This window comes from Notechis scutatus, chromosome 5 (genome assembly GCF_049901735.1).
Source record: "Notechis scutatus isolate UNSWTSFEM ecotype Mainland chromosome 5, rNotScu1.2, whole genome shotgun sequence".
Taxonomy (NCBI): Eukaryota; Metazoa; Chordata; class Lepidosauria; order Squamata; family Elapidae; genus Notechis; species Notechis scutatus.
Window position 1 is genome coordinate 52,050,903 of NC_142013.1, and position 26,244 is coordinate 52,077,146.

General features: G+C 36.4%; 1 protein-coding gene across 5 annotated transcripts in view; it reads left to right on the forward strand.

The window, feature by feature from the left end:
* The first annotated feature begins 320 nt into the window (after positions 1-320).
* ITSN1 (intersectin 1) overlaps positions 321-26,244 on the forward strand; it is a 97,049-nt gene continuing 71,125 nt past the window's right edge. For 4 of the 5 annotated variants that reach the window (XM_026664196.2, XM_087966735.1, XM_087966736.1 and 1 more), the window contains exons 1-7: positions 321-625; positions 13,469-13,527; positions 14,157-14,249; positions 18,116-18,179; positions 23,236-23,396; positions 24,363-24,533; positions 25,982-26,075. In XM_026664196.2, coding sequence (XP_026519981.1) covers positions 13,500-13,527; positions 14,157-14,249; positions 18,116-18,179; positions 23,236-23,396; positions 24,363-24,533; positions 25,982-26,075 — 611 coding nt within the window. In that variant the 5' untranslated portion in view covers positions 321-625; positions 13,469-13,499. The remainder of the gene's footprint in view (positions 626-13,468; positions 13,528-14,156; positions 14,250-18,115; positions 18,180-23,235; positions 23,397-24,362; positions 24,534-25,981; positions 26,076-26,244) is intronic. The other variant, XM_026664197.2, reaches the window with a different exon arrangement.

Consider the following 26,244-nt stretch of genomic DNA (forward strand, 5'->3'; position numbering starts at 1 on the left):
TGAATGGTGTTCGAAATTTATGTGTACTTTTTCCTGACGGAAGAATAAAAAAAAAAGTTCTAATGACCTTCCCACGGCTGGGACTTCAGCCCTATATGCCTTTTCCTTATATCGTTTCCACATTCGCTACTGCTCCTTTTCGTCCGTTTTGTAACCGTAACGATACGTGCAAACTCAAAAGCCCCTCAGGGCATCGTAGAAATCGGCGCTTAGAGCGATCAATCGGGCGGCCTTTCCTACTGGTGGAAGGCGGTGTCCGTCATTTAGAAGAGGGGCGGGATCGCTGCGTGAACGAAAACTCGGTTGGCTGCCCGGGGATTGGGCTCTCTCCGCGTTGCGCAGTTATAAGAGCGGGCGTGTGAGAGAGAAGCCGGGAAGGCAGGTCTCTTTTTCCCCCCTCCCCCCTCCTTTCTCCCCGAGACTGTGGTGACTCTAAAGAGGCGGCGGCGGCGGCGGCGGTTATAGCAGCAGCAGCAGCAGCAGCAGGAGGAGGAGGAGGAGGAGCGGGCGCGGGAGGGACGGGAATGGTGCGTTTGGCGGAGGCAATGGCCTTTGCTGCCCAACCGTCTCCCCTCCGTCCTGGCCGAGGTTGTGAGGAGGACACCCGAGACCGATAGATAATGAGGTAACGGCAGGGAATGGAAGGGAGTCGGGCTGTGGGAAAGGGCTGAATTGGCGGGGAGAGCTCAGGGGTCAATCGGGGGAGGGGAGCGCAGGCGCTTGGAGGAGGAGGAGGAGGAGGTGGAGGGCGCATGCAGCCCCTTCTCCCCGAGGCTTTGCTATGGATCTTTCCCACGGCTCCGAGGTTGGGGCGCCGCAGATGCTTTCCCCTCCTGCCTCTGGACCCCCTTCGGTATCCCCGGGGTTGGCCGGATCGTTTACCCCGATGGTTCCCAGACTCGCCGCCTGCCTCGTCCCCTTAGCCCCCCTACTCTTTCTTCATCGCCTCAGCCTCCTCTCGCCTTGCGTGATCCTGATCCGTGGACAGTGACCCCTATCGCGCATCGAATGGAGCTCTTTGCTGGTGGCCGTGATTGCTTCTCTCCCCCCACCCTTTCTTTTTGTTTAAGGACGATGCGGGCGCGGGTCCCGTTGGATGAACCTTTTTTGACTCTTCAGGGCGGAGGGGGCGGAATAGATGCAAGGAGCGGAGCCGAAGGGTGTTTCTCAAAAGACGGGCCCTGTTCTCTGTGCATGGCTTGGGGCCAGTTCGGACAAGCGAGTGCCCTGCCTTGTCTGTGAAAGGGGTGTCAACGCCTCTCTTGCGTGGCTTTGTGAATCAGCTTGTTTGTACTGTATCAGTTCCGATCAACTCCCCGGAAGATTAATATAGTAAGGCAGACAACTGGATAAACCTCCTCGACTATAGTGCTGGATAATCCATGAACTGTTGTTGTCCCTGGCAGCCATGGCTCATTGAGAGGAATCTCATTTATGTTAATCTCTGCCATTTTCTGGCAAAACAAATACTAGTAAAAAGTCTACATCTTTGCATCTGCCTGGCCTTGCACTGTCTGGTATTGTCCCTTCGCCCCCCCCCCAGCCTGTGTTCAATAAAGTTACATTCCCCCCACACACACACACTCTAGTGAAAACGCTTTGGATGCATTTTGTGGCCAGATTTGATTTAGGTGACGGAGTATTAAAAATGAAAAACAAAAAAACAGATAACCAGTTGAATGCTAATATCTAATGAACGAAAGGCACTGCAGTGTATCTTGTGCTCAATATAGTTAAATAGAAGATGAAATGTCAGCATTTATGAAGGGGTAAGTAACTATGGTATGATTTAGCATAGGGATGCAGAACATCTTGTTGCCTCTAGTTTAAGAATTATCTGTTTCTTCAGGAATCTGACTTTCCTGTTTTCTAGGAACAGACAGAAAACATGACATTAGTGCATTAGGAATTAAGTCAGTTTCCTTCATGTGTTATTGTTTTTCATTTTTTTCAAAATGGTCCTGGGGAAGTTATCTTTTATAAAAATCTTATGTCTTATACTGTTAATTGAGTGGAAACTAGATAGTATAGCACACAGAAATTAGATTGTAATGATAAGGCAAGCAAGAAGTCCTCATTGTGCTCCAAAAATGAAGTTTGAGGGGCAGGATCTGGCAACTTTCAAAAGTACAAAAAGTTACAAACAGGCAATATAAAAAACCCCATTAAATTGCATATAAAGTGACAACACAGTACAATTAACCAATAGGAAAGCTTAAATGTATTTCAGCTAAAGTTTCAACCAATTTGCCAGAAGGTGAAAACAAGTAATTAAATGCTGTATAATATATTAAAATAATAAAACTGGATTAAATTTGAGCATAAATTGTAAAAAAAATAAAACTTCCAGCAAATACAGAGTCACTGATGATTTTAAAATGAAAATGGAAACAATTCTTGAATAGGGAATTCTAGATTATGCACTTGAAGGCTAAAATACTGCTACATCTAGCAATTGTCTTACAATTGCTAAGATCTTTTTAAATAGTTTTAAACTTATTGCAGAACTTTCTCAATCTGAATCCCAAAGTATGTACTGAACACACTTTGTTCGCCTGAATCAGCATTTTTATCCTTGCTGGCTGAAATCTATGGTGCTTATAGTCTGAAATATTTACAGTGCCCCAAATTAGGGCATTCTGATTTTGCCCCCTTCTGTAATAGTCTGTTTAGGATTTTAAACATTGTACCCTGCATTTTAAATAGGCCTTTAGATTGAATCCATGCTGCCTAGCTGGTAAAATTAGCAAAAGCTATTCCATGCATTGAGTTTCAACTTTTTTATTGAATATATATCTTGCCTTTCCAATCACAGCTACTCTCTGTAGTTGTTAATAGAGTATGAATACAAAATCCAATAAATTACGAAGCAGCCAATAAGATAAATTTAAAACAACCTTGAATACTGTAGGAAGCTTTTGATAAGGCAGAATCTGAAAATTCAGGTAGAATGATGTTAAATCTGGCTTTTCAAATAATATGGAGTTTTTATATAAAAACTTACAAAACTTGTATATAGTTGGTATTTCCAATAGGGTCAAATTATGTAAAGTTTTATGAATATCTTCCTGAATTGTGCCTGGAAATAGAAACATAGAAAATTAAGAGCAGAAAAAGACCTAGTGGTCCATTGCCTTTTTAGGTTTTTTTGTGTTTTTGTTTTCTTTTCAATTTATGCATTTATTTTTTAAATTTTTTTTTATTTTTGTCAGATTGCCTTGCATTGATAATGCTGTTGTGATGTATGAGTAACTTGCTAACTAAAACTAGCCCTGATCAGTAATTTGAACTCCTGTGAAAAGCAGCTCCTTACAGTTCATGTTAAAATGTGAGAGTTTGGATGAGGGTTTCTTTTTTTAAAGAAATAAATCAGGCCCTGTTTACTTATTGGTTTAGGACTGATTTCTAATAATCTTTTTGTTTTTCTGCTTTATATGAATTGTAAATTATGGATTTTAAGCATTATTAAAATATTGTAAGATTGTTTTTAAAATCTTTGTAAACATACTGGGCTTCTACAAGAGAATAGTATATAAAATAGAAAAGTCGATATAGATATAGAAAAATAAAAATTTTGGGCAGTCGTATGGTTTTTAGTTGTGTTTTTAGCATATTTATTGGATATATTGTAAGCCTCTCATAGTCTTCTTGGAGATGAGTGGCCTTAACAAATCTAGTAAATAAAAATAAAATGTACTCTTGTCAAGCTAAACTTGAATTGTGAACCCTACCATACAAATTTGTTGAGAGCATATCGTACTGTTTTTAGATTTCTTTGTTTATTTAGTTTTTCAAGTTTTTCAGCTCTGGTGGTCCTTTCCAAATACTACTAGGCTTCATTCAGCTTAGTTTGAAAGTCCTGATATAATCAATCATTACAGCCAACTGAGATGTTATCATGTATATTTTTATTTTAGCTAGATCTGTACTTGTGGAAACAGGAAAGAAAACACAAGTAAGAGATATCTACTCCTTTTCTGGGTCAAATTTGCCTTTGCCATGTTATGCTGAAACTCCAAAATGCAAAGGATAATTCCAGGGGTGGGATTCTGCCGGTTTGGGCCAGTTCGGGCAAATCCCTAGCTCCAACGATCAGCTGGGAGTGCTCACCGGTTCACTCCGACCATGTGGGCCGACCCGCCCACCCCTGCGCTGTACTGACCTATATGGTCCCAGTTGATCAGCATGGAAGAGCGGATTGCCGCTCCTCAGCTGTGTTACTCCCCTGAAGTAGCATAGCAGGTAAGGATTTTTGCATTGTTGATCATGTGTGCGCAGTGCATGCAGCACACGCAGCACACGCAGCACAAAGGGTTATTATACTGGTGGCATCCCAGCCCTGTATACTTCCTTTTGGGCCTTGGGTCTCTGTTGCCTGCAAAAGCCAAAGTCTGTCTCCTTCCGGTTTTGCAGTTGTAGAATAACTGATAATTAGGACTGAGTACCATGTTTATCCTAAACACACTAATTCTGTCACTCGCATTTTTAAAAATCATAAAAGTTAGCAAAAATTTGGTTCAGCTTCTTTATTTTATGAACCCTGAATTGACAGTTTTAGCAGAAAAGCTTCCCTTTTACCCATGATACACATTTGTGAAATGTGCTTATTTACTTGTTGGAAGCAATATTCTAAAAAAGGAGTAGACCAGGAGAAAATCTACAAATGTGTAATAATTAAATCTATCAATAATACTCAACTAAGTCCATTTGGTTAGTGACTGTTCAAAGTTATGATTACATTGAAAAAAGTGACTTTTGAACAGTACTCTCATTTATAACCATTGCAGTGTCTCCATGGCCATGTGATCACAATCTGGGTGCTTAGCAAGGGCATATATTTATGATGGTTGTAGTATCCCAGAGTTGCATGATTGCCATTCGCAACCTTTCCATCCACTTACAACAGGAAAAGTCAGTGAGGGAAGTTGGATTCACTTAAGGAGCTCACAGAAAAGGTAAAATTGAGTTACTTGATTATTGAGTATTGCTTCATGACAGAAGTTCTTTTCCCATTGTGTTCATAAGTAAAGAACTACCTGTAGTTATTAAATAAAATTCTCGGGAATGAAGAATGAACTAATTAACATCAATGTCGTGAGAAGGTTGACTATCCTAATGGCTCTAAATGTGATGCTGGTTGGGTCATAGGCTCTAATAGTCATATTTGCAAGAGGAATTTAAACAGGGATTTAAAGTTAAGAGGAATCTGCAACAAGACTGAGAACAAGTGAAGCATGAGGAAATTCAGTTCAGCTAGGAGATGACAATATACAATAAATAATGCCTGGAAAAAGGTAGTGAGAAACCACTTGGATATTGTGGCCAATAAACTGTACAGTATGTACAAGGCTGTAACATTTTGGTCAATTAGATGCCTGATGAATAAAACCTCCAAAGTGAAAAGCAGCTCTGTAGTTACTGATGAAAAACCAAAACAGTACAGCTAGTCCTCAAGACCACAATTAAGCCCAACATTTCTGTTGCTCTGTGAGACATTCATTTGTTAAGTGAATTTTGTCTCATTTTACAACCTGTCTCGCCACATTTGTTAAGATAAGATAAATTTATTGTCATTGTGCTCAGGAACCTGAGAACAACGAAATAAGGTGCTCTTTCGCAACATACAACTAAACAACACCAAAAGATGTATACAAATAACAATATAAAACAAATTAAAACAAATAACAATTTAAAAACTGTACAACCAGGATATATGTGTTAAGACCACCAGATTCATAACTCTGCATTTAACCTGATCACAGCACTTGGGTAAAAGCTATGTTGAAATCTACTTGTCTTGGCTTTCAGCACTCTATATCGTCTTCCTGATGGTAGGATCTCAAACATCGGGTGGCCTGGATGCGAAGGGTCTCTCAAGATCTTTTGTATCTTCCTTCTACATCCCATGTTGTACAAATCCTCCAATGAGGGAAGAGGACATCCGCTGATCTTTTGTGCCCTTTTTATCACTCTTTGGAGTGCCCTTTTCTCCGCCTCTGTACAACTCCTAAACCACACACAGAGGCAATAAGATAAAATGCTCTCTATAGAGCTTCGATAAAAGGCAAGCAACAGACTTTCTGGCAGTTGTTGTGATCTTAAAAGTCTTAAAAAATACAGTCGTTGATGAGCCTTTTTTTCTAGGGCTAAAGTATTTGCCCCCCATGTTAGATCCTGTTTCAGGGTGATACCTAAAAACTTACATTCTGCCACCTGTTCTACCAAAACACCATCGATGTACAACGGCTGAATGTCCGAACTGCTCTTCCTGTAATCCACTATGAATTCCTTCGTCTTATTTATATTAAAAATAAGATTGTTTACTTTGCACCAGAGGGACAGCTGATGAACTTCATCCCTGTACGCAGACTCATCATTATCAGAAATGAGCCCCACCAACGTTGTATCATCTGCAAACTTAATGATCTTATTACTCAGATGAATAGAGGTGCAATCAGACGTATAAATAGTGAATAAAAGTGGACTCAATACACAGCCCTGAGGAGTGCCAGTATTGAGGATCTTCGCAGAAGAGATATGTCTCTTAAGTGACTCACTGAAGGTCTTAATTTGGCAACACGGTTATTACTTGAATGTGGCTTCTCCATTGACTTTGCTCCTAAGGAGGTTGAAAAAGGTAACCCTAAGACATTGCAACTGTCATAAATATGAGTCCATTCCCAAGTACCCAAATTTTGATTATATGACCATGGGGATAATGCAAAGGTCATAGGTATGAAAAACAGTCATAAGTCATTTTTTCAGTGTCATTGTAACTACAAACTGTCACTAAATTGCTGTAAGTTGAGGACTACCTGTATGCCTTCCTTTATAAGATCATATATAGTTGGTACATGAAATGTAAGAATAACTAGAAATTATCAAACAAAAATAAATCGTACTAGTTGGATGTTTTGAGAATAAGTGAACTTAGCTGGGCTAGATTGATTTGCTTTATCTCACATAGTTATGTGCTAGTACAAACCATCTGAGTTGTAATCAAAATCAGAAGTATGTGGAAACATATTTTCCAATTAACAAAATTAATTAAAAGGCATATTCTTTTTACTACAACTTGAATGTACACATACATGCATATTAATCCTTTATCTCAACCTTACAAATTTTAATCAAGTTTCTTAGTCAAAAAGCATACTATCAGATTTCTTCCTATTTTCACTCAGGGCATGAAACAATAAAGAGTGGCAGTGATATGTATAAATATTGTTTTTGAGTGTGTGCGTCTGTAATACAATAAATGATAGGATATCTAAAATTTAATATATTACTGATTAATATATTGGCAATGTTAAACAAACCTCTGCTTCTGCTTTAGACTCAATGGAATAAATTATTGCAGAATTCTAAGATCAATTATAAGTACTAGATGCAACATAAAATAGGTGCAATATAAAAAACATCCTGAGGCTGCACATGCCCTTCACCAAATTGCATACTGCCATCTTGTGATGCTTCTGAGGCTTTCCAAAAGCTTGCAAAAAGGCTGTGCCCACACTTCTCCTTTTGCATATTGCTGCCTTGTGATGGTGGAGGTGGCAGGGCTGGTAGAGTGTGGTTGCAGGGACAGCTTTGTGTTATGGCATAGGGGTGGCTGGCCAGTGCCATGATGTGGATCTTGAGGCAGCGATCCTCATTGGCAGTGGGCCGGCAGCAGCCAGGGCTTCTGATGTTGCCACCTCCACCAAGAAGTCCTGCTGTGCAGGACAACTAAAAGGCAGAGATGGGAAAAGGTAGGCAGGTGATGGGAGTTAAAACACTCCTCTGGCCATAATTGCAGGCGGCCTACCAATCATCTGAAGTTTGATCATGTGACTGGGGGACTGTAATGGTTTTGACTTATCCTTGTTGCTGGTATTAAATAATTGCACCAGTTGTTAGCCAAGAAACCACCCTAATCCAAGTCATTCTGGTCCTCATTATTGGGACTAGTGGAATTATCTACAGATCACTCCAGGTTTGCCTCTGTTCTGAGTCCACTGAAAGAAGGGGCTACCAAAAGGGATATGCTCCTTGTTGAAGACAAAAATCAATTGCTGAATTATTACCCAAATTTCATACAAAGATTTGTGATGAGCTGAAAAGAAGAAGAATTTGGGAAATTCACAAACAAAAGAAAGGTAATTGCAGAGTTTGTATGTATATATTGGATTTCCAGATATGTCAGGGATATAGAATGGAATAAACTTGCTTTGAGCAGTTTTGGAAGAGACTTGCTAACAAATTGAGAAATGAGTTATTGGCATCCAAGAGAGTTTGGAAGAATTTTTCCAATGTTGTGTTGTAATTGATGGGCAATTAGAGTTGAGACATGGAAGAAAGAATAAGGGAAAGAGCTTTTATAGCCTCTCTGCACTCAGTTCTCTTCTCTGTAGTCTCCTTGGATTTGGACACCAGAGAAACCATTCAAATAGAAATGCCCGCCCACAGCAGAAACAAACAGGAGAGATTTTGGTTTGTATTGCTACTGTAAAGCCCTGATACACATAACCAAGACTTGCACTGCTAAAATACCAGTTGCTAAGTGCCCACCTGTGGAATTGCAGGCCATGTAGCAAGCAGTCCTTGAATCACTTCAGAACATTATCTTCAGGAATCTTGGCAGGCTTCTATCCCAACAGCTTGGCAAGAGAGCCCTCAGCCGATTAAGAAGAGCTCAGGAAATTGACAACAGACTGGTGCATTTTATAATCTGTGGTATTCTTCATGTATTTTCAAGCTTAGAAATACGGTGGTGCTTAAAAATTGTGAACCCATTTGAATTTTAAATATTTCTGCATAAATATGACTGCATGACTGTAATTTTGTCGCTTGTATCTTTATGATTTATATTGACTGTTTCCTAGTATGATTTGATTGCTTATTGTACCCTATGACTATCATTAAGTGTTGTACCTTATGATTCTTGATGAATGTATCTTTTATGTATACTGAGAGTATTTGCACCAAGACAAATTCCTTGTGTGTCCTATCACACTTGGCCAATAAAGAATTCTATTCTATTTTGTGACCTAAAATGTTTAGGCCCTCACTCTTTGAGGGCTCATCCCCTGGTAATTTTAATGAGCAGATTCACTTGACAATCATTTTATTTTCAGAAGGTCAGCTCTCTATTACTTAGTAGAGGGCCTTGTTCTGTGTGATTATGAAAGTTAGGCTATGAATAATCCTGCAAAAGAATCCTGTCAACATTAAGGAAAATAGTGAAAATCAATATCTTTCAATAAGCTTTATGCAGTTCAGTTCATTTAGATTTTAATGATATATTTTAATATTGATTTTAATTGTTTTTTATTTTATAACTTTTATTTTCAATTGCTATAAGCCACCTCGAGTGATTTATAAATAAAAAAGTGGGATATTTATTTAATAAATAAATTACATCTTGAACTTCTAGTTAAAGGCTAGTTAGAGAGGCTGGGGTGAGTGACACTTTTGGATGAGGGTTTAGGATTCCAGAGGTGCTAAGAGCAAATGCTGTGTTGGTTGTAGGAGATTGGATGTATATGGCTGGATGGGGGGATCACCATCTAAGGAAGCTAGAAGGCCAGTGTTGGGAAGAGGATGAAGGTTCTGGGAGCTCAGGGTGAGTTGCAATATTCAGATGGTGATAGGCAGGGGATATTTCAACAGGAGTCAGAGGGTGGGCAATCGGCAGATAAAATTCATTCCAGTTGGATGCCAACAATGGGACAAGTTCTGTGGGGATGCCTGGGGAGAAAACTTACTCAGATATCTGCGAACAATTTGATCCTGTTGAACATGAGAAAATGGACAGGATCCTCCAGACCGTAAATACCAACACTTAGGAATTAGATCCATGTTCTTCATTCGGTCAAGCCTGTCCCCAGAAATGACATAGATGGATCTGAGTGGGTCTGAGTGATGGTGAATTCTTCTTTGTTGGAAGGGTTGTTCCCAGTTCCCTTTAAGAGGGCACACGTGAGCCCTTTCCTTTGCTGGATCCTATTGGATAATTTTTAGGGAAAGTGATGGCACTATATCCGGAAGATACTGGATGAAATAAATTATCTGGATCTTTTCCACTTAGGCTTCAGGCGCTGATATGGGACAGAAATAGCATTGGTCATGTTTTTAGATGATCTTTAGTCAAAGTGGGATGGGGTAGCGCATCCATCTTTCTTGTTCTTGATCTCTCAGTGGTTTTCATACTATGATCATGGTATCTTTTTGGGCCAACTCAGGGAATTGGGGCTGGGGGCACAATCTTGTGCAGGTTCATCTCCTTCCTCTGAGGCTCATCCCAGTCACTGTTGATAGGGAGTGAGAGGTCCAGTCCACAGCCCCTTTTGTAGGGTGCTTCAGGGCTTGGTGTTGTGTCCACTCCTTTTTAACATTTATATGAAACTGCTGGGTGAGACCATCCATCAGCACAGGATGAAGTATCATGAGCATACTTCATCTCTGTCCCAGTGAATGAAATGCTGTGATGTCCTTTTGTGATGCCTGGAAGCTGTGAGTGTCTTAATGGGGATCAGCAGGCTTCAGACCAATCCTGGTAATACAGAGTGGCTGTGGATGTGAGGTTCCTTTGTATCTGGAGGTTTATTATCTTTGGTCTTTTTTTTTTTTTAATAAAACAGCAGAGGGTGATTAGAACTTAGATGTTGGAAGTTATGGACTAAGGGTTCAGATGGATTTAGAGTAAGATTTTGAAAATGTAAGAATCCTTATGGGAAAATGCTGTTGTTTTGAACTCTTAAAACAAAACATGATATGGTTGTACTTTGAAGCTTGAATATGAGGTAAACAGAAGGAATTAAAGATTACAATTAAAGGAGAACAACATTTAAATTTGACCTACTAATACAGAAGGAGCAAAATGCTTTTACAGTAGACCTGTTGATGGTTATTAGTGAACAACGAACCCAAACATTAATTTTAAAAGTGTCTGCTATTATAGTCAGACTGTCTTTAAAAGATGGCAGAAAAGGAACAAGTTTTATCGGATAAAACTGAGACTGATTTGAATGTGGATTTATATTTAAAAATAACTAACTGTAAGAATGATATGAAAAAGATACTACACAGGATATACAAATGGACCTAGTTGAAATCTTAATTAAAAGGAGCATATAAGGAACAAAACGAGCAATTTTGGTAGCTTTTCTATATTGGATTTACAAGACAGTTGTTAAACTTTTAAAAGTTCTTTTAAGAAGCGACAAAGAAAAATGAAAAGAAACTACATTCTAAGACAGGGGGACATTATTTGAATGGATTAAAGACCAAGATAGTTAACAGGAGGAAGTATAAAGTTGATTTATTTTTCCAAGATTAAAATAGATAAGTTGTTATCTCTGGTAACTTTAGTAGAGTTTTTCTGATCAACATTGATCAATGAGGATTTGTTTATGGATAAAAGATGAGGTATGGGAAGGAGAGATCATTTGATGTATTTTAAGAGAAGGAGATCAGTTACTAAAATTGTTTGTGTATTGTAATGAAGAGGGAAGAAATGAATGTATTCGTTTCTGTTTTCATTTGTACTCTTATTTTCTGCAATTTCTATTTTTTATTTTTATTCTTTTGTATTTGTATTACCGTAATTTTTACCTTTTTAATTGTTATGTTTAATAAACTTATTGTTTATTAATTTGCCTATATTAGCAAATAAAAACATGAAGGAGTGCTTAAAAGAAAAGGGAATCCCCTCATTCTCCTTTTTGGTTTGTTTTTAGAATGTCTGTTTTGAAATTTAAAACCCTGAAAATATTAAAGGTGCTGTAGTAGGAGCATATAGGATAGAGATTACTGTATCCTTTATCTTCTATAAATTTGCCAGAAATGTCTTTTCATAATCTTATTTCATTAACATGAAATGTTGGCATCTTGCCTATTTATTTTGTAGATTGGGATATATCAGACTTGATATCAAGATATTTGAATAATTATTCTATTTTTATCCTAATATGTTGGGAATTTTTAATGAAGAGTGTGTTTCAAGACAGCTTTCTCAATGTGTTGAAAGTATAAACTCTGTATTAATTCTCATTTTGGAATTCTTTGGAAATATTCTTCCAAAGCTTTCACAATGTTAAAATTAATTTAAAGGTTATTGACTTTTCTGTGATAGAGTCATCCTTCAAGTTTCTTACTCTACAAGTTGGATTTATGTTTTATTTTGGTATTTCTGTGTTACAATTAGTTAGACCAAAATTGTCTTAATCCAACAAACCCTAGCATCATCTTCAGCAAGTATTAGACTTAATATAAGTTACCACAGCTTTACATTCTTGTCATATTTATAAATTCTAGTATTACTTATGTTCTTCTATAGTTTTATATATATACTAGATATTTATAGCATTAAATTATTTATTGTAAAATTAATTACAGGAGTTTGCATTTTAATTCCTGTATTCTGTAATTTTCTTTCCCTTATTTTATCAATATGAAATTTTATTTTTATTTCTATTTTAGCATAATTATTATATTAGCTCTATGTTAATCTATGACTAAAATAACATGAAAAAAATTAACTAAAATTTCCCAGCTAGTTTTGAAAGAAATTGAAAAACGTAGATGATCAATCCTAATTACAGTATATTTAAAATAATGCCTTGTTCTTGCAAATTAATATATGATTGATTTATAAACTATAAACTATCAATTCTTTTAATCTAAAATATGATTTAATATTGAAAACATAATTATACATATATCAGATATTCTGAATGTCAGATTTGACAATGAGATACTAATTCCCTAGAGGTTTATTTATTTTTATCCCACCTTTTATTATTTTTACAAATAAGTCAAGGCAACAAACATATCCTCCTATTTTCCCCACAACAACCATCTTGTGAGGTGGGTTGGGCTGAGAGAACTTGACCGGCCCAAAGTCACCCAGCTGGCTTTCATGGCCAGCAGCTATGTATATAACTAAATTCAAGTATTTTTTAGAAGTTGATTAGGAACCAACAGTATGATACAGCTGCCAAAGGGCAATGTTATTTTGTGACGTACATAAAATCCAGATCACAGAAAGTAATTATTCCATTCTACTCTTTTTTTGTGAGACCTCATTTGGAATATTGTATCTTATTCTGTGTACGTTATAAACTAGAATAATAGAAGAGAGCTATTAAGTTGATTCATTCTAATTAAACAAGCCTCGTTTTTTAAATTTATAGCATTTGGTTTTCTATCATGTCTTTGCTTATTATAATCTAGAATGCTAAGACAACATTTGTTAAAATAATCAACTATGTAAGTTCTTTAGAATAAACTTGTAACAATATTTGTGATAAACTTAATGCTGTTAAAAAAAAGATAGGCGTGGAATCCTTCCCTCCCTCCCTCCTTCCTTCCTTCCCTCCTCCCTCCCTCTTTCCTTCCCTCCCTCCCTCCTCCTTCCTGTGTTTATGTCTCAAATTTTCATATTTTTAATAATTCCAAATTGTTTTTGTGCTTGCATTTATTTTAGACATCTATTAGCTACTTAAAGTAGCTGAATCATGGCTCAGTTTCCAACACCTTTTGGAGGTAAGAATTAAAATATTTGTGTGACATTTCTTTTTAAGGGAAAAAACAATTTCATTTGTTTTAGAAAAAGTACTCTGATTTGCAGAGCCAAAGGTCTTGTATCATCTCATTCTTCAGAATATTGTAGAAGAGCAAAAAAGCTTAGAGAAGGGACATCAGGATGGCTGGAGATAAAAGTAGCCTGAACAAGAGCTAGGGAAATAATTTTGAAGTACAAAGATTTAACATGTTGGATGGCATTGGTGATGGGGGCTATGCCATCATAATACGATTCATAGTAGTGATAGAACATTTTCCCCACTCTCTCTGATTTTAAAAATGCAGAGGCATTTGATCAGCAGAAATATATTCATGGGTGGTTTCTACTGGTTACCTGCCAACTTCATTTATGGTGAAGTCCAATTCTTCAGCCTTATTTATGTTGCTCTAGGTTATTATAGTGAATATTTTCTTTTTGCTTAATTAGTGAGCTGTGCTTCAACCTGAGGCAGAAGGCATTATTCTCTTTCAATTTGTGGCTTTAAAAAAAAAGTTTGGCAATGTTTAAATTCTCCATAGTGCCTTTAGAAGGTACAACCATTATTTATAATACTTGTTTTTCCAATTTCAATTTTTTTGTTATGAATTAGGCAGCCTGGACATTTGGGCCATAACTGTGGAAGAGAGAGCGAAGCATGATCAGCAGTTCCACAGTTTGAAACCAATATCTGGATTTATCACTGGTAATGCCATAGTCATTCTCTTTGATTAAGATCATTGATAGTATCATGTAACATGTTTTCCAAATGTGCTTTTTCAGGGGGCAACTGGACTTTCTTGGTATGTTTTTTTAAGACTTTTAGCTTCTCATCCAAGAAGCTTCTTCAGCTCTGACAGAATAGTGGGGAATGGAAGGATTTATATTCCTCGCAGACAGCTGGTAATTTGCATCCTTTTAGTGGGTTGTTGAAGTACTTGGAGGTTTAGCTATGTCTTCAGGGTCACCCGAGTAGTGCTCCTGGTTCCTGTAGTCTACATTTTTACCTCTGGAAATCCATTCCTACTCACACCATTCAAAGGGTGTTCATCCCAAATTGTATAGCTAAAAGTCAACAGGAATAACCATGACCTGGATGACTGAGAATCTCTACAGACATGTAACATGTTTGTTTCCCTAAAGCCTCTGTCCAACAGCCAAACTAGTAGTGTTGCAAAAATTCACTGTTATAGTAATGCAGAAGTCAATGTATTCATACCTAAAAGATAATTAATGTTCCACTCAAAATATGGTCTCAGATGTGTAATTTTAACAGAACGACTAAAATGTTAGGAGTCTAAATGTATTGCTACTTTTTGGTGTCTTGCCTATCTCCCCCCTGCAAACAACCTATATCACTGAGTTCAGCAAAGAAATAATAGCAATAAATTCAATTCACTACTGCCAGTGAACTGTATAAGAATAGAGATACATTTCTCTATGATTGTCTCGAGGCTTCTTTCAAATCCTGTTTTCACAATGCATATAATGTAGATTGAAGGTTCAAGAGCATAACAACCCTATATTTAATGCATGTGTATAATCCATAATTTTCCACGATAATCTACCTAAAATAAAAAGCAAAACACAGGGACAACCCTCTCCAAAATACAGAATGAGACAATACATTATACCAGAGAATTTAAAAATAGTAGAAAGCTTACTTATTGGTAAACATCAATATATTGTTAATTGACTGTCCTTTCTTCTATTGACATGATAGCAACAGCAATGGAACCTTTGCATAGTTTTTATTAGTTATTGCACTTCAAATCTGCATGGTTTGATATTTAAAAAAAATATTATAAGATGGCAGAATGATTGAACTATACAAAATAAAAGAGTAGTCCCAGGTGAGCTAGGCAGCAAATTTAACATAAATAAAAATATCTAAAATTTAGAGCAAAACATTTGGAACATGGGAGAATTTGTCCTAAATTTGAAAGACTCTAAATTTGATGAATAAAATAAATTCAGGGCTATTCATGACATTGATACAAATGAAAATCTAAAACAATAGCAATGAACAACTCAAAACAGAAATAAAATGTATTTACAATATTCTGCAATTTGACAAAAAACAGCAGTATTATACAATACATTGAAAGTGACCCTCAGAGAGGAAGATTTTTTAACAATATCCAGAAAACAGTTATCAAAAATATAAGACACCTTTTGGGAAGAAATTCTAAGCTTAAATGCAGTCATAGAAAATGCTGTTCCCTAATCCCAATATTGTAGTTCTGTTTTAGACAGTTACATGGAATCTTTATATGCATGATAATAAATATATAAATATTATAAATATCTGATGTCAGGGAGAAACAGAGATATGTAATAATCCAGGACTATTTAGGAGATTTCAAAACATCTAGAGCAGGGGTATCAAACTCATGTTGTCACGGTGGCGTCACTTGATGTAGTGGGAATTTTTTCCCCTTCGCTAAACCAGGTGTGGATGTGGCCATGTGATGCATCTATCCCGTGGGGCAGGAGTTTGACAGCTCTGATCTAGAGCAGGGATCCCCAACCTTTTCGACGCCGCGGCCCGGTTCGGCGTCAGCTGAACGCCAGCGACCCGGTTCCGGCGTCAGCTGGGCGCCGCCATCTTTTTTGCGAAAAATCACTTCCGGTGGCGTCACGGAAGTGAATTTTCAAAAAAAAATGGCGGCGCCAGCGCTTCTGGTGAGCTTTTTCGGGTAGAAATGGCTTTCTACCGGAAAAGCTCACCAGCAACGCTGGCGCCGCCATCTTTTTTGACGAAAAATTGCTTTTTACCAAAAAGATGGCGGCGCCCAGCAACCAGCGACCCGGTAAGGCTTGTTCTGCGGCCCGGTGCCGGTCCGCGGACCGTGGTTGGGGACCCCTGATCTAGAGGATCTAGATCTGAGCCAGCAGGAATGTTCTGGTTCTTGTTTTAGAGCAACTATAAACTTCATGATACCTTCACTATACTTTTTATTATGCTCTTGGTATCTGCTTAACATACTAGAAAATATTTCTTAAAAAATTATTTTTAGTTCATTTGATTATCTCTAGAATTATTCAGTCTCCTCCCAAAACCCACCCACTGGGAGAAGAAAAAATCCCATTTTCATGGTAGTTTCACTTGCTTTCTTTTATGAAATAGTTTTTTGTAGTTTTGCAAACTGGTAACATTGAGTTTTCTGGCATGCTCAAGAATGGATAAAGCTGTTCAGAATGAAGATGGAAAACATTATTTAATGGTAGAAGGAATAATTTTGACCTATCACAATAATTGTTATAAGAATTACTGATACTTTTTGAATCTGATAAAAGACCAACATCAATTATTTATTGTGGGAAAGGGAACTTTTGTTGCTCCAATTTCCTTTGGAATTATACTTTAATTTCAGATGCTCTAACGCAGCGGTCACCAACCGGTGGGCCATGAGAAAATTTGGGTGGGCCGCAGAGAAATCTCATCCCCAGAACACCCCTCCAAAGCAATTAATCCAGGCTGCGCAGAAACACAAGGCTGCGCAGCCCACATGGCCTGCGGGAACCCTCCCCACACACTCACTCCTTACCGGGCAAACTTGCCTGCTAAATTGCTATTTTTCCTTTTTCCGACCATCTGTTCTGCTGTGCCGGGAGATTTAGATTAGCTAGGAAGCAGGAAATGGTTGGATTTCTTGCTTTCTAGCTAGTCTTTAGATCTTTGGCTCTGCTTTGAAGCACAGCCGAACCTCCCTTAGGACTGAAGGTTCTATTATTCAGTGCAGACTCACGGCAAGCAAATTTGAGAGACTGAGCTAGCCGATGGCAGATAAATAAATCACTGAATGATTCTGTGAATGATTCAATCTGCCTGCCTACTTTGCCTGATTTTGGGTAAAAGTTGCTCTTTTTTAATTAAAAAAAAATCAATATTTACATACATGGTGTGTTGTGAGTTAATTTTATGAGTTTGCTTGCAAGCAAATTTTATGTGACAGGCTGAGCTAGCCAATGCAGATAGATCACTGAATGATTCTGTGAACAACTCAATCTGCCTGCCTGCTTTGCCTGATTTTGGGTAAAAGTTGCTCTTTTTTAAATAAATAAAAAAAATATCAATATTTACACACGTGTGTTGTGAGTTAATTTTGTGAATTTGCTTGCTAGCAAATTTTATGAGTTTGCTTGCAAGCAAATATGTGACAGACTGAGCTAGCCAATGCCAGATAGAGCAACTCAATCTGCCTGCCTGCTTTGCCTGATTTTGGGTAAAAGTTGCTCTTTTTTATAAAAAATTCAATATTTATATAAATATTTATAATATTTACATACAAGCCATGCCCAGCCAGTCACATGACCACCAAGCCACAACCACAAATTAGGCCACACCCACAGAACCGGTTAATGGTCCTTGGGATTTAAAATTATGAATTTGGTGGTCCCTGAGGTCCAAAAGGTTGGCGACCCCTGCTCTAACGAGCAGGGCAAATGATAGAGAATTTGTGAATATACTATAGTTCAATAGTATTAAACACCACAGGTTCCTTACCACTACTTTTTATTGCTATTTCTACAACTTTACATTTGAAATAATACATTTCTTCTTGGCAGGTGATCAAGCCAGGAATTTTTTTTTTCAGTCTGGTTTACCTCAACCAATTTTAGCACAGATATGGTAAGTTTGATATTTCATTGTTTTGGGGGCATAATACAGTACTTAAAATATGGTGCTACAGTGCTATTCTGTTTTAAAGTTTCACCTAGAAACCAGGAGACTGAATTCTAGTCCCACTTTAGGCATGAAAGCTAGCTGATGACTGGCTCAATCAATCTCTGTCAGCCCAACCCACCTCCCAGGAGGAATGTTATGGGGCAGGGGTCCCCAACCACCGGTCCGCGGATCGGTACCGGTCCGCGGAAGAAGTCCTACCGGGTTGCTGGGTGCCGCCATCTTTTTTGATGAAAAAGTGCTTCCGGTGAGCTTTTCGGGTAGAAAGCTCACGGGCTCATCAAAAGATGGCGGCAGCACTTCCGGTGAGCTTTCCGGGTAGAAAGCCTGCGGCGCCCAGCTGATGCCGGTACTGGGCCGCAGCGCCCAGCTAATGCCGGTACCGGGCCGCGGCATAAAAAAGGTTGGGGATCACTGTTATGGGGAATATAGGAGGAAAAAGGAGAACTTTGTAGGTTTTCCACCTTGAAAGTAATAATGTAATAAAACAATAAAGATGGGATAAAAATATTAAAAAATAAAATGAATAAAATAAATTTTATCTATGATATACTATGAAATACAAAGACTATAGACTTAAATGAAAAGTCAAAAATATATCCTGGAGGAGAATTACATGGATGTGTCAGTGAAGTTACCAATAGATGGTCTTAATTTGAAGGAGGCATTTCCTTTATAGTATGAGCTCTTAGAACAGTATTTTTGATAAAATATGTTTTTGTGATAATTTTTTTCTCTTCTAAAGAATTAAGGGAAATATAAAAATGTCAATTTAGTACATTAGCAACTTAATCTTTCTGTAGCTAGCTTCTTTCATTAGGCATCTGAAATATTTTCAGAATAAATGTAAATATAAATATTTAATTCTATGATTAGAAATAAATTTAGCAGATAGAATGAGTTTTCTCATTGTCTAGAGAATAATTTGATGCTGAAATAATAGGATGTTATTATATAGCCTGTAGTTAGAATGTTTATATGATTTATATTCTAATTTGTTTAAAAAAATCACGAAGAACATTTAAGAACTCTTTGTTATACAAGGATTTATTTTCAGCCTGTGTACTCTGATATACTTTTGATGTAAATGTTGGTAATATGGGAAGATAAAAGCAATGTATTGTAAGAATATTTGCATCTTACGATATTTTGGAGCATGTAACTGGATGTTTAAATTTTTTTGTGCTTTGAAAAAAGTGGTAAAATACTAGTCTTAAACATAATATTTAGTAACTGTCAATTTATTATAAGGTTTATAATGAAATGAAAGTCAAATGGTTTTTGAAATAGTAACTAAATTTAAATACTGTTCCAACGTATTTTCTGAAAATTATGTTTTTAGGATTTTAGTTTTGATTAATTTGATCAGTTTGATTAGTCTTGATACTATAACTAGTAGAGATGAAATAGAGCAGGGGTCCCCAACCACCAGTCCGCGGACCGGTACCGGTCCGCGGAACAAGTCCTACCGGGCCGCTGGTTTGCTGGGCGCTGCCATCTTTTTTTGACGAAAAAGTGCTTCCGGTGAGCTTTTCGGGTAGAAACTCTGCACGGAAGCACCTCCCCCTCTTCTTACCGATGGCGGGGCATAACATCAAGATGCGGCGGTCGCTGATGACCCGCTACCGGGACCGTCAGTGCATAAAAAGGTTGGGGATCACTGAAATAGAGAACGAAGATGAAAATATTTAGTATTTTGTAGATAGATATTTCAAGTTCATTTTTATCAATTTTTATAAAATGCTATGTAACACTATGCAATGTTATGTATTTTGAGTGTAGAATTAGGCATCTACCTTTAGGCTATAGCTAAGTTTTTTATTATTGTTATTGTGTTATTTATTATTGTGTTATTGGATTAGCTGTGGCTGTTGCTTTTGTATACAACTTAGTTACCTTAAAAATTGATAGAGAAGGAAAGGGAAAACTTTTAGTAGGCAGTTCATACTGTTCCTTTTGTAAACACAACCTTGCATTTCTATGAAATTGATAACATTTTCCTATGCGAAAGAGATAAATATTTTAGCACTGTCAGAGTAATTATTTCCATTCTTCCTGTCACAGCCACTGTCCAGTTCAACTTTGAGAATGTTTTGAGCATATAAGGTGATAAAACAGACTTCCTTTAAAGTTGCTTATTGTGTGTGGTTTAATAATATAGGGTCCCCTTAAAAAGAAAGCACAGTTTTGCAATGAAATTTAAAGCTTGATAACCCTGCCTTGTGGCTCTGATTCAGTTCTTGTTAGTTTCAAGTAGAAGCAGAGAAATTACCATTTTAAATAATTTCATTCTGTATCAGTAATATGCTGTGGTATTAATTTTAGTGCTACCATCAGTTTTCAAACACCAATTAATTTTACATTAATTCATTAAGATTAATTTTAAATTTAATTTTGGTTCAGTTGCTGGTAAAGGAATTTGGAGTATGTCTGTCTAATAAGAAGAAAGCCATCACCAACTGATTACGTTTGGTCACTAACTGGCAAAAATGTTAAAGACAGGAGTAATGTATGAAAATAATGCAAGAAAATAATTGGCTCTGTCCTGTATCACATTAGTATAAATAGTGTGTTACAATTTATTTGAAACAGTTTCATTTAAGATGTCTGTTAATCTTGAAAATCTCTACTTTTTACCTTTTTAACATTCAAAGTTCATAGTAATATTAAGTCCTAAATAGCTACAAATAGATTATATCATATTTGGTCCCTAGCAGTTGATTCTAGCCTGCTTTCATGAAAGAAGAGAGATGGACCTACTCATAAATGGCTTATCGTAGGTATGTAGATATTTTCAACAAAATAAACATATATATCTTTTCCAACCTGTGGCAATTAAGCATACAAATAAAATAATCCAGAAAATCACAACTTTCCTAAATATTCCTAAATAAAAATAATACTGATGCAATTCTTGAGAAGAGACCTCAGTGAAAAAAGATAAGAGTATAGAAGTTAAGCATTTAGATCTTAGTACACGCTAAGAAGGGAGTGGTCTGAATTTTGAAGGAAAAGTTGTGCCATAGAATAGTTGGTGGTACCATATTAAATTCCAACCAAGCCTCCAGCTGCATTTGCAGAAAAAAAATCAGGGCTCCCAGTTCCTAGCACAAGGGAAAAGTTGGTACTTCCAATAGATATGTCTCATTTAATTGAACGAATCTGGAAATCTATACAGTATGTTACAAATGCATTTTTGCCAGAACAGGTATTGCTTCTGCTAGCAAATGCCCCACAGAAGTTTGCTATTACATTCTGGTCCTACTGCAGTTTCTGAGTTTCCCTCAAGGGTATCCCTCATAGAATGCATAATAGTAAATCGGGAGGTAATTGCTATACAAGTCAGGCCAGATCACTTTCAGGAAAGGATAGTGATAATACATTATTTGCAGCTGGAGGTGACTGTTCCTTATCACTGTGCTGATTAGAGCAATCAAGGATAGCACAAGTTCCCTCAAAGTACATACCTAACTCTCCAAAGAAAAGGCACTCACATGATACAGGTAGTCCTTGACTTACAAACCATTTGATTTGTGACCATTAGAAGTTACAGTGGCATTAAAAAAGTGACATGACCAGTTTTTACATTTCTGGCCATTGCAGCAGCCCCATGGTTACGTGATCACCATTTGTAGCTTTCCTAGCCAGCTTCTGACAAGGAAAGTCAACAGGGAAAACCAGATTCACTTAATTACCACATGAGTCACTTAACAACTGCAATGATTCATTTAACAACTGTTAATCAGTCATAAAAACATGGAGAACAACTCACTTAATAACTGCCTTGCTTAGCTTATGGGAATTTGGGGCTCAATTTTAGTTTTAAGTCGGGAACTACCTATTCAGTTGAAGTCCATCCATATACCATCATCAACCCTTCTTTATTCTCTGGATTTAGTTTTAGCCTATTAAATCTCATTTAATTTTCAGCCCAGCCTTAGAAGGCACCCAAGCTATCAAAGATCCTAATACCTCTGATAAGATAGAAAAGAAAAGTATATCTGAATTTCATATAAATAGAGATAATACCCAATTTAAAACTATTCGTCATATCTATCTAAGTGTATAGATACACTAACACAGCTTTTGTTGAGAGATCCAAGTCACTCATAATGCATAATTTTACTGTCAGCCTTTGCAGACAATTTGCTCTTTATACATTTAGTAGAGCTTACCAAAATTAAATACTTTCTCTGATTAATTGTGGCATAATTTGAGGATTGAATGCAATAACCTGCACAGTTATTTATTTTAATAACAACCTGTTTTGCTTGATAGTCTGGTTTCTACTAAATTCTCAGGATGTGTTAGTTAAGAATAAATATTAGAAGAATAGATTTAGCTCAGACAATGTGTTTTAGATCAACTTTTTGAACCTGGTGTCTTCTAGATCTGTTGGACTGCAGTGCTGCCAACCATAGAATGATTGGTGAATACAGGAAGTTGAAATCCAATACATCTGGTGTTATTATGTTAAAGAAAAGCTAGTTTAAAGAACCTTGGGTAGATGGAGAATATTCTAGAGCAGGCTTGCACATCTCTTAGAGGGGAAAGAATCAGATTAATACCTTAGCAATAATCACAGGCCACTAAAGAAAAGTTGTGATGCTGATCAGCTTTTAGGCATCCAAGAACAGCATAACAATATGGACTTGGCAATGTTGTGAAGCCTAGAGGTGTTGGAAACGCTCGGCAGTGTGACTTACATGATGGTGGTGGTAATGTTTAGTGATGGCAGACTTAATGTTTTTAAAAAATGCCAGTGGGCCACAAAAGGCTGTTTGGCAGACTGCATGTTGTACAGCTTTGTTCTAGAACTTTAAAATCTCTTTGAAAACGGATGCTATCACATTACATAATACTGGACTATGTGGATCGATGTCTACCTGAAAATAAAAACATCACATGTTATGAGAAAATGTTGGAACTGTAATATAATTTCTGTTCATTTTTGGAGGAACTTGCAAAAATTTGTTTTTTTTTTTAATGCTGATCATTCTAGGGCTCTGGCAGATATGAACAATGATGGGAGAATGGACCAACTGGAATTTTCTATAGCTATGAAACTTATCAAAATAAAGCTACAAGGTTATCAGCTCCCTTCTGTATTACCTCCTATTATGAAGCAGCCTCCTATTGCTATTTCTACCACAGCAGGATTTGGTAAGAATATTTTATATTATATCATCTTCCTGAAGTACTTTGTAGATTTCATATTGTCTACATACTTCTACATACTTCTATTTAGTGATCATTTTAATATAATTGTAACAAACTTTATCATGTAGTTTTTCACCTGTGATATAAATATCTGTGGTTAGCAGTTTTAATTTCTGTTAAGAGTTATTATTTGAATACAAGAGAAATACAGAAATTTAGGAAGAAAAAGGGAAAAAGAAAAAATATAGAAAGCAATGCAGTTAAAAATATATATAATAAATGAAGTAACTTCTACCCTTTTTAGCAGTTACAAATTCATTATCCCTTCTCCCGCTTTAACATCATAATAATCCCTTCAGCTCCTTTTTGAATCCTTTTCAGTCCTCAAATCCAGAAATCACCATTTGACATTTTTCCATTTTAAGCAGAAAAAATAATCCATAAGAGGTTTCCAGACTTTCACAGGTAGTCCTCGACTTATGACCACAATTGGGACTGGAATTGCAGTTGTATGTTATGATTATAAGTTGAGGCACCTTGTGTCGACCTGATTTTTTATGATGGTTAAGTGAGACACAGTTAAATGTACCATATGATTGTAAATGCAGTCATTTGATCCAGTGGGCATTTTTGCCATTTTTATTGCATTTTTGTTGTTAAGGGAAATATAACAATATTTAAACCTTTTTAAAAAATAACCCCCCTTGGTCTGGAAGTTGATCTACTCTTGTGATCCCACCTTGAAAAACAAAGGAACCAAGATTTTTTTTTTCAAATTCTCTTTCCCTATAGAGAAACATTATTTAAAATATTGTTCTTTTGGAAAATCTTCCTTAGTCTGATTTGCTCCAGAATCAGCACATTTTTCCCATTTTGGTCCTATACTTATTGAAGGGTCATTCACAGATCATTGTAATAAAAGTCTTCATAGCTGGCCATCAATGATAATTATGAAAATTTCTCTTACAGGAATAAGTGGTATACCACCTCTTTCAGTTGTTGCTCCAGGGCCAATGACATCCATACCAGTTGTGGGAATGTCTCCACCTTTAGTATCTTCTGTTCCTACAGCAGCTGTGCCTCCTGTTGCTAATGGAGCACCAGCTGTTATCCAACCTCTACCACCTTATGGTCATCCCGGTATGCTGTATTATCAACATTTAGATTTCCAGACCTTATACATTTATATTATATTTAAAAGAAAAGTAATTTATATTTTAAAACGGAATCACATATTTATATATGGTATCAGTGAAATTCTATCCTGGACGTTAAGTTATCTCTTAAACTTATAATACGTTTTCTTATTGAATATTATGTATTAGAGGTATATACGGTGTTTCCGATTCAGTTTCTCAAAGATTCTTTGGAGAGTGCGAACTATTCTGTCTGCAACACTAAAACAACCTCATATTTTTTTTAGGATCAGACTGTTCCTGTGCGATTTAATCCAATGACTGTAGAGTCCTAGTGCCTGCAATGTATTTACATGACTCTTTATCAATTTTGATGTAGAACAGCATAGCAAAATATTACAATATCTTTCATCAAATATTCATGAGTTTAACAGTATTCAGAGTTACAAAGTTGCACTCCTGAGTCATTCTGATTTGTATTAACTTTTTATAATAATCACTAAATATTTGATGATTTGATTAGTTTTAATAAGTTAATCATTTTTCTATGAAAATTAGACTGGTTGGCTTTTCCAAGTCTTTTAAATACTGATTAAGCCATGTTAAAACATTACAAACACAAGTACATATATTTACATATTTAAGCAAATCTAATATTAGATATGAGATTGATATCTTTCTGAAGTGTTGCTTGGCCTAAATTGTCTTCCACTTTTATAAATAATATCTAATTAGTGGTTCAGTTTCCACATTGTACTAAACCAAAATTTGGTTTGTTTGGAATATAATGTTGTAAAAATCTATCCAGTTGGCTTTCATTATATAAACTGGTTAAATGAATTGTAGCTTACAATTCCAAGTCTATCTTGAGCCTTAGCAGAAAACTATTCAAGGAATATGTAATTACATGAAAGGAATATATAGGGAATTAATTGTGTATAAACAATTGTATTGTACTGTGCACAGCCCACAGAAAATAAAATACCTTTATTAAATAGATGCATCAATACCATGGAGCATATCCATGCCTCAGAGAGATATGGATAGAAAATGACTTGTCCATTATGAAATCATGCAAATGTTGCAGCTTAAGTAATTGATACAGATATCAAGATTGCAAATACATAATGACATTTGTGTAATGACATCACAGTGCAAATGTCATAATTTTGCATTAATTTTGGTTTGCAGTGGATGTCATGATCAATATTATGCAACTCTAACTTGTTTAATACACTTGTACTCAGATTCTTTAATTAAAAAAGAGATGTTATTAGCAATTCATATTTGGTTTAATTGATACATATATGTTTTAATATTTTTATGATCCTTTGTACTTTTTAAAAATCACTTAGAATGTTTATATCAAAAAGTATATTTGATAATTACAAAATAATTTGTATATTAATCAGTTAATTTCATCAAATTTAAAGCATAATTATTATGTTTCAGCAACATTGCCAAAGAGTTCCTCCTTCAGTAGATCTGGTGGAGGATCCCAACTAAATGCAAAGCTGCAAAAAGCACAATCATTTGATGTGGCTGGGTAAGTCTGACTGTTTTGTTCTAAAGTATTTGGCAGCTTTGTCCAAAATGTCAGATACAGATACAAATGTTTTCACTAAATTTAAGAAGACTGCTTGTGAATAAGTGGTATCAGGGTTGAACTCTTTGCATATAACAAGTCATTTCAAAAATCTGAAATTAAAGGATTC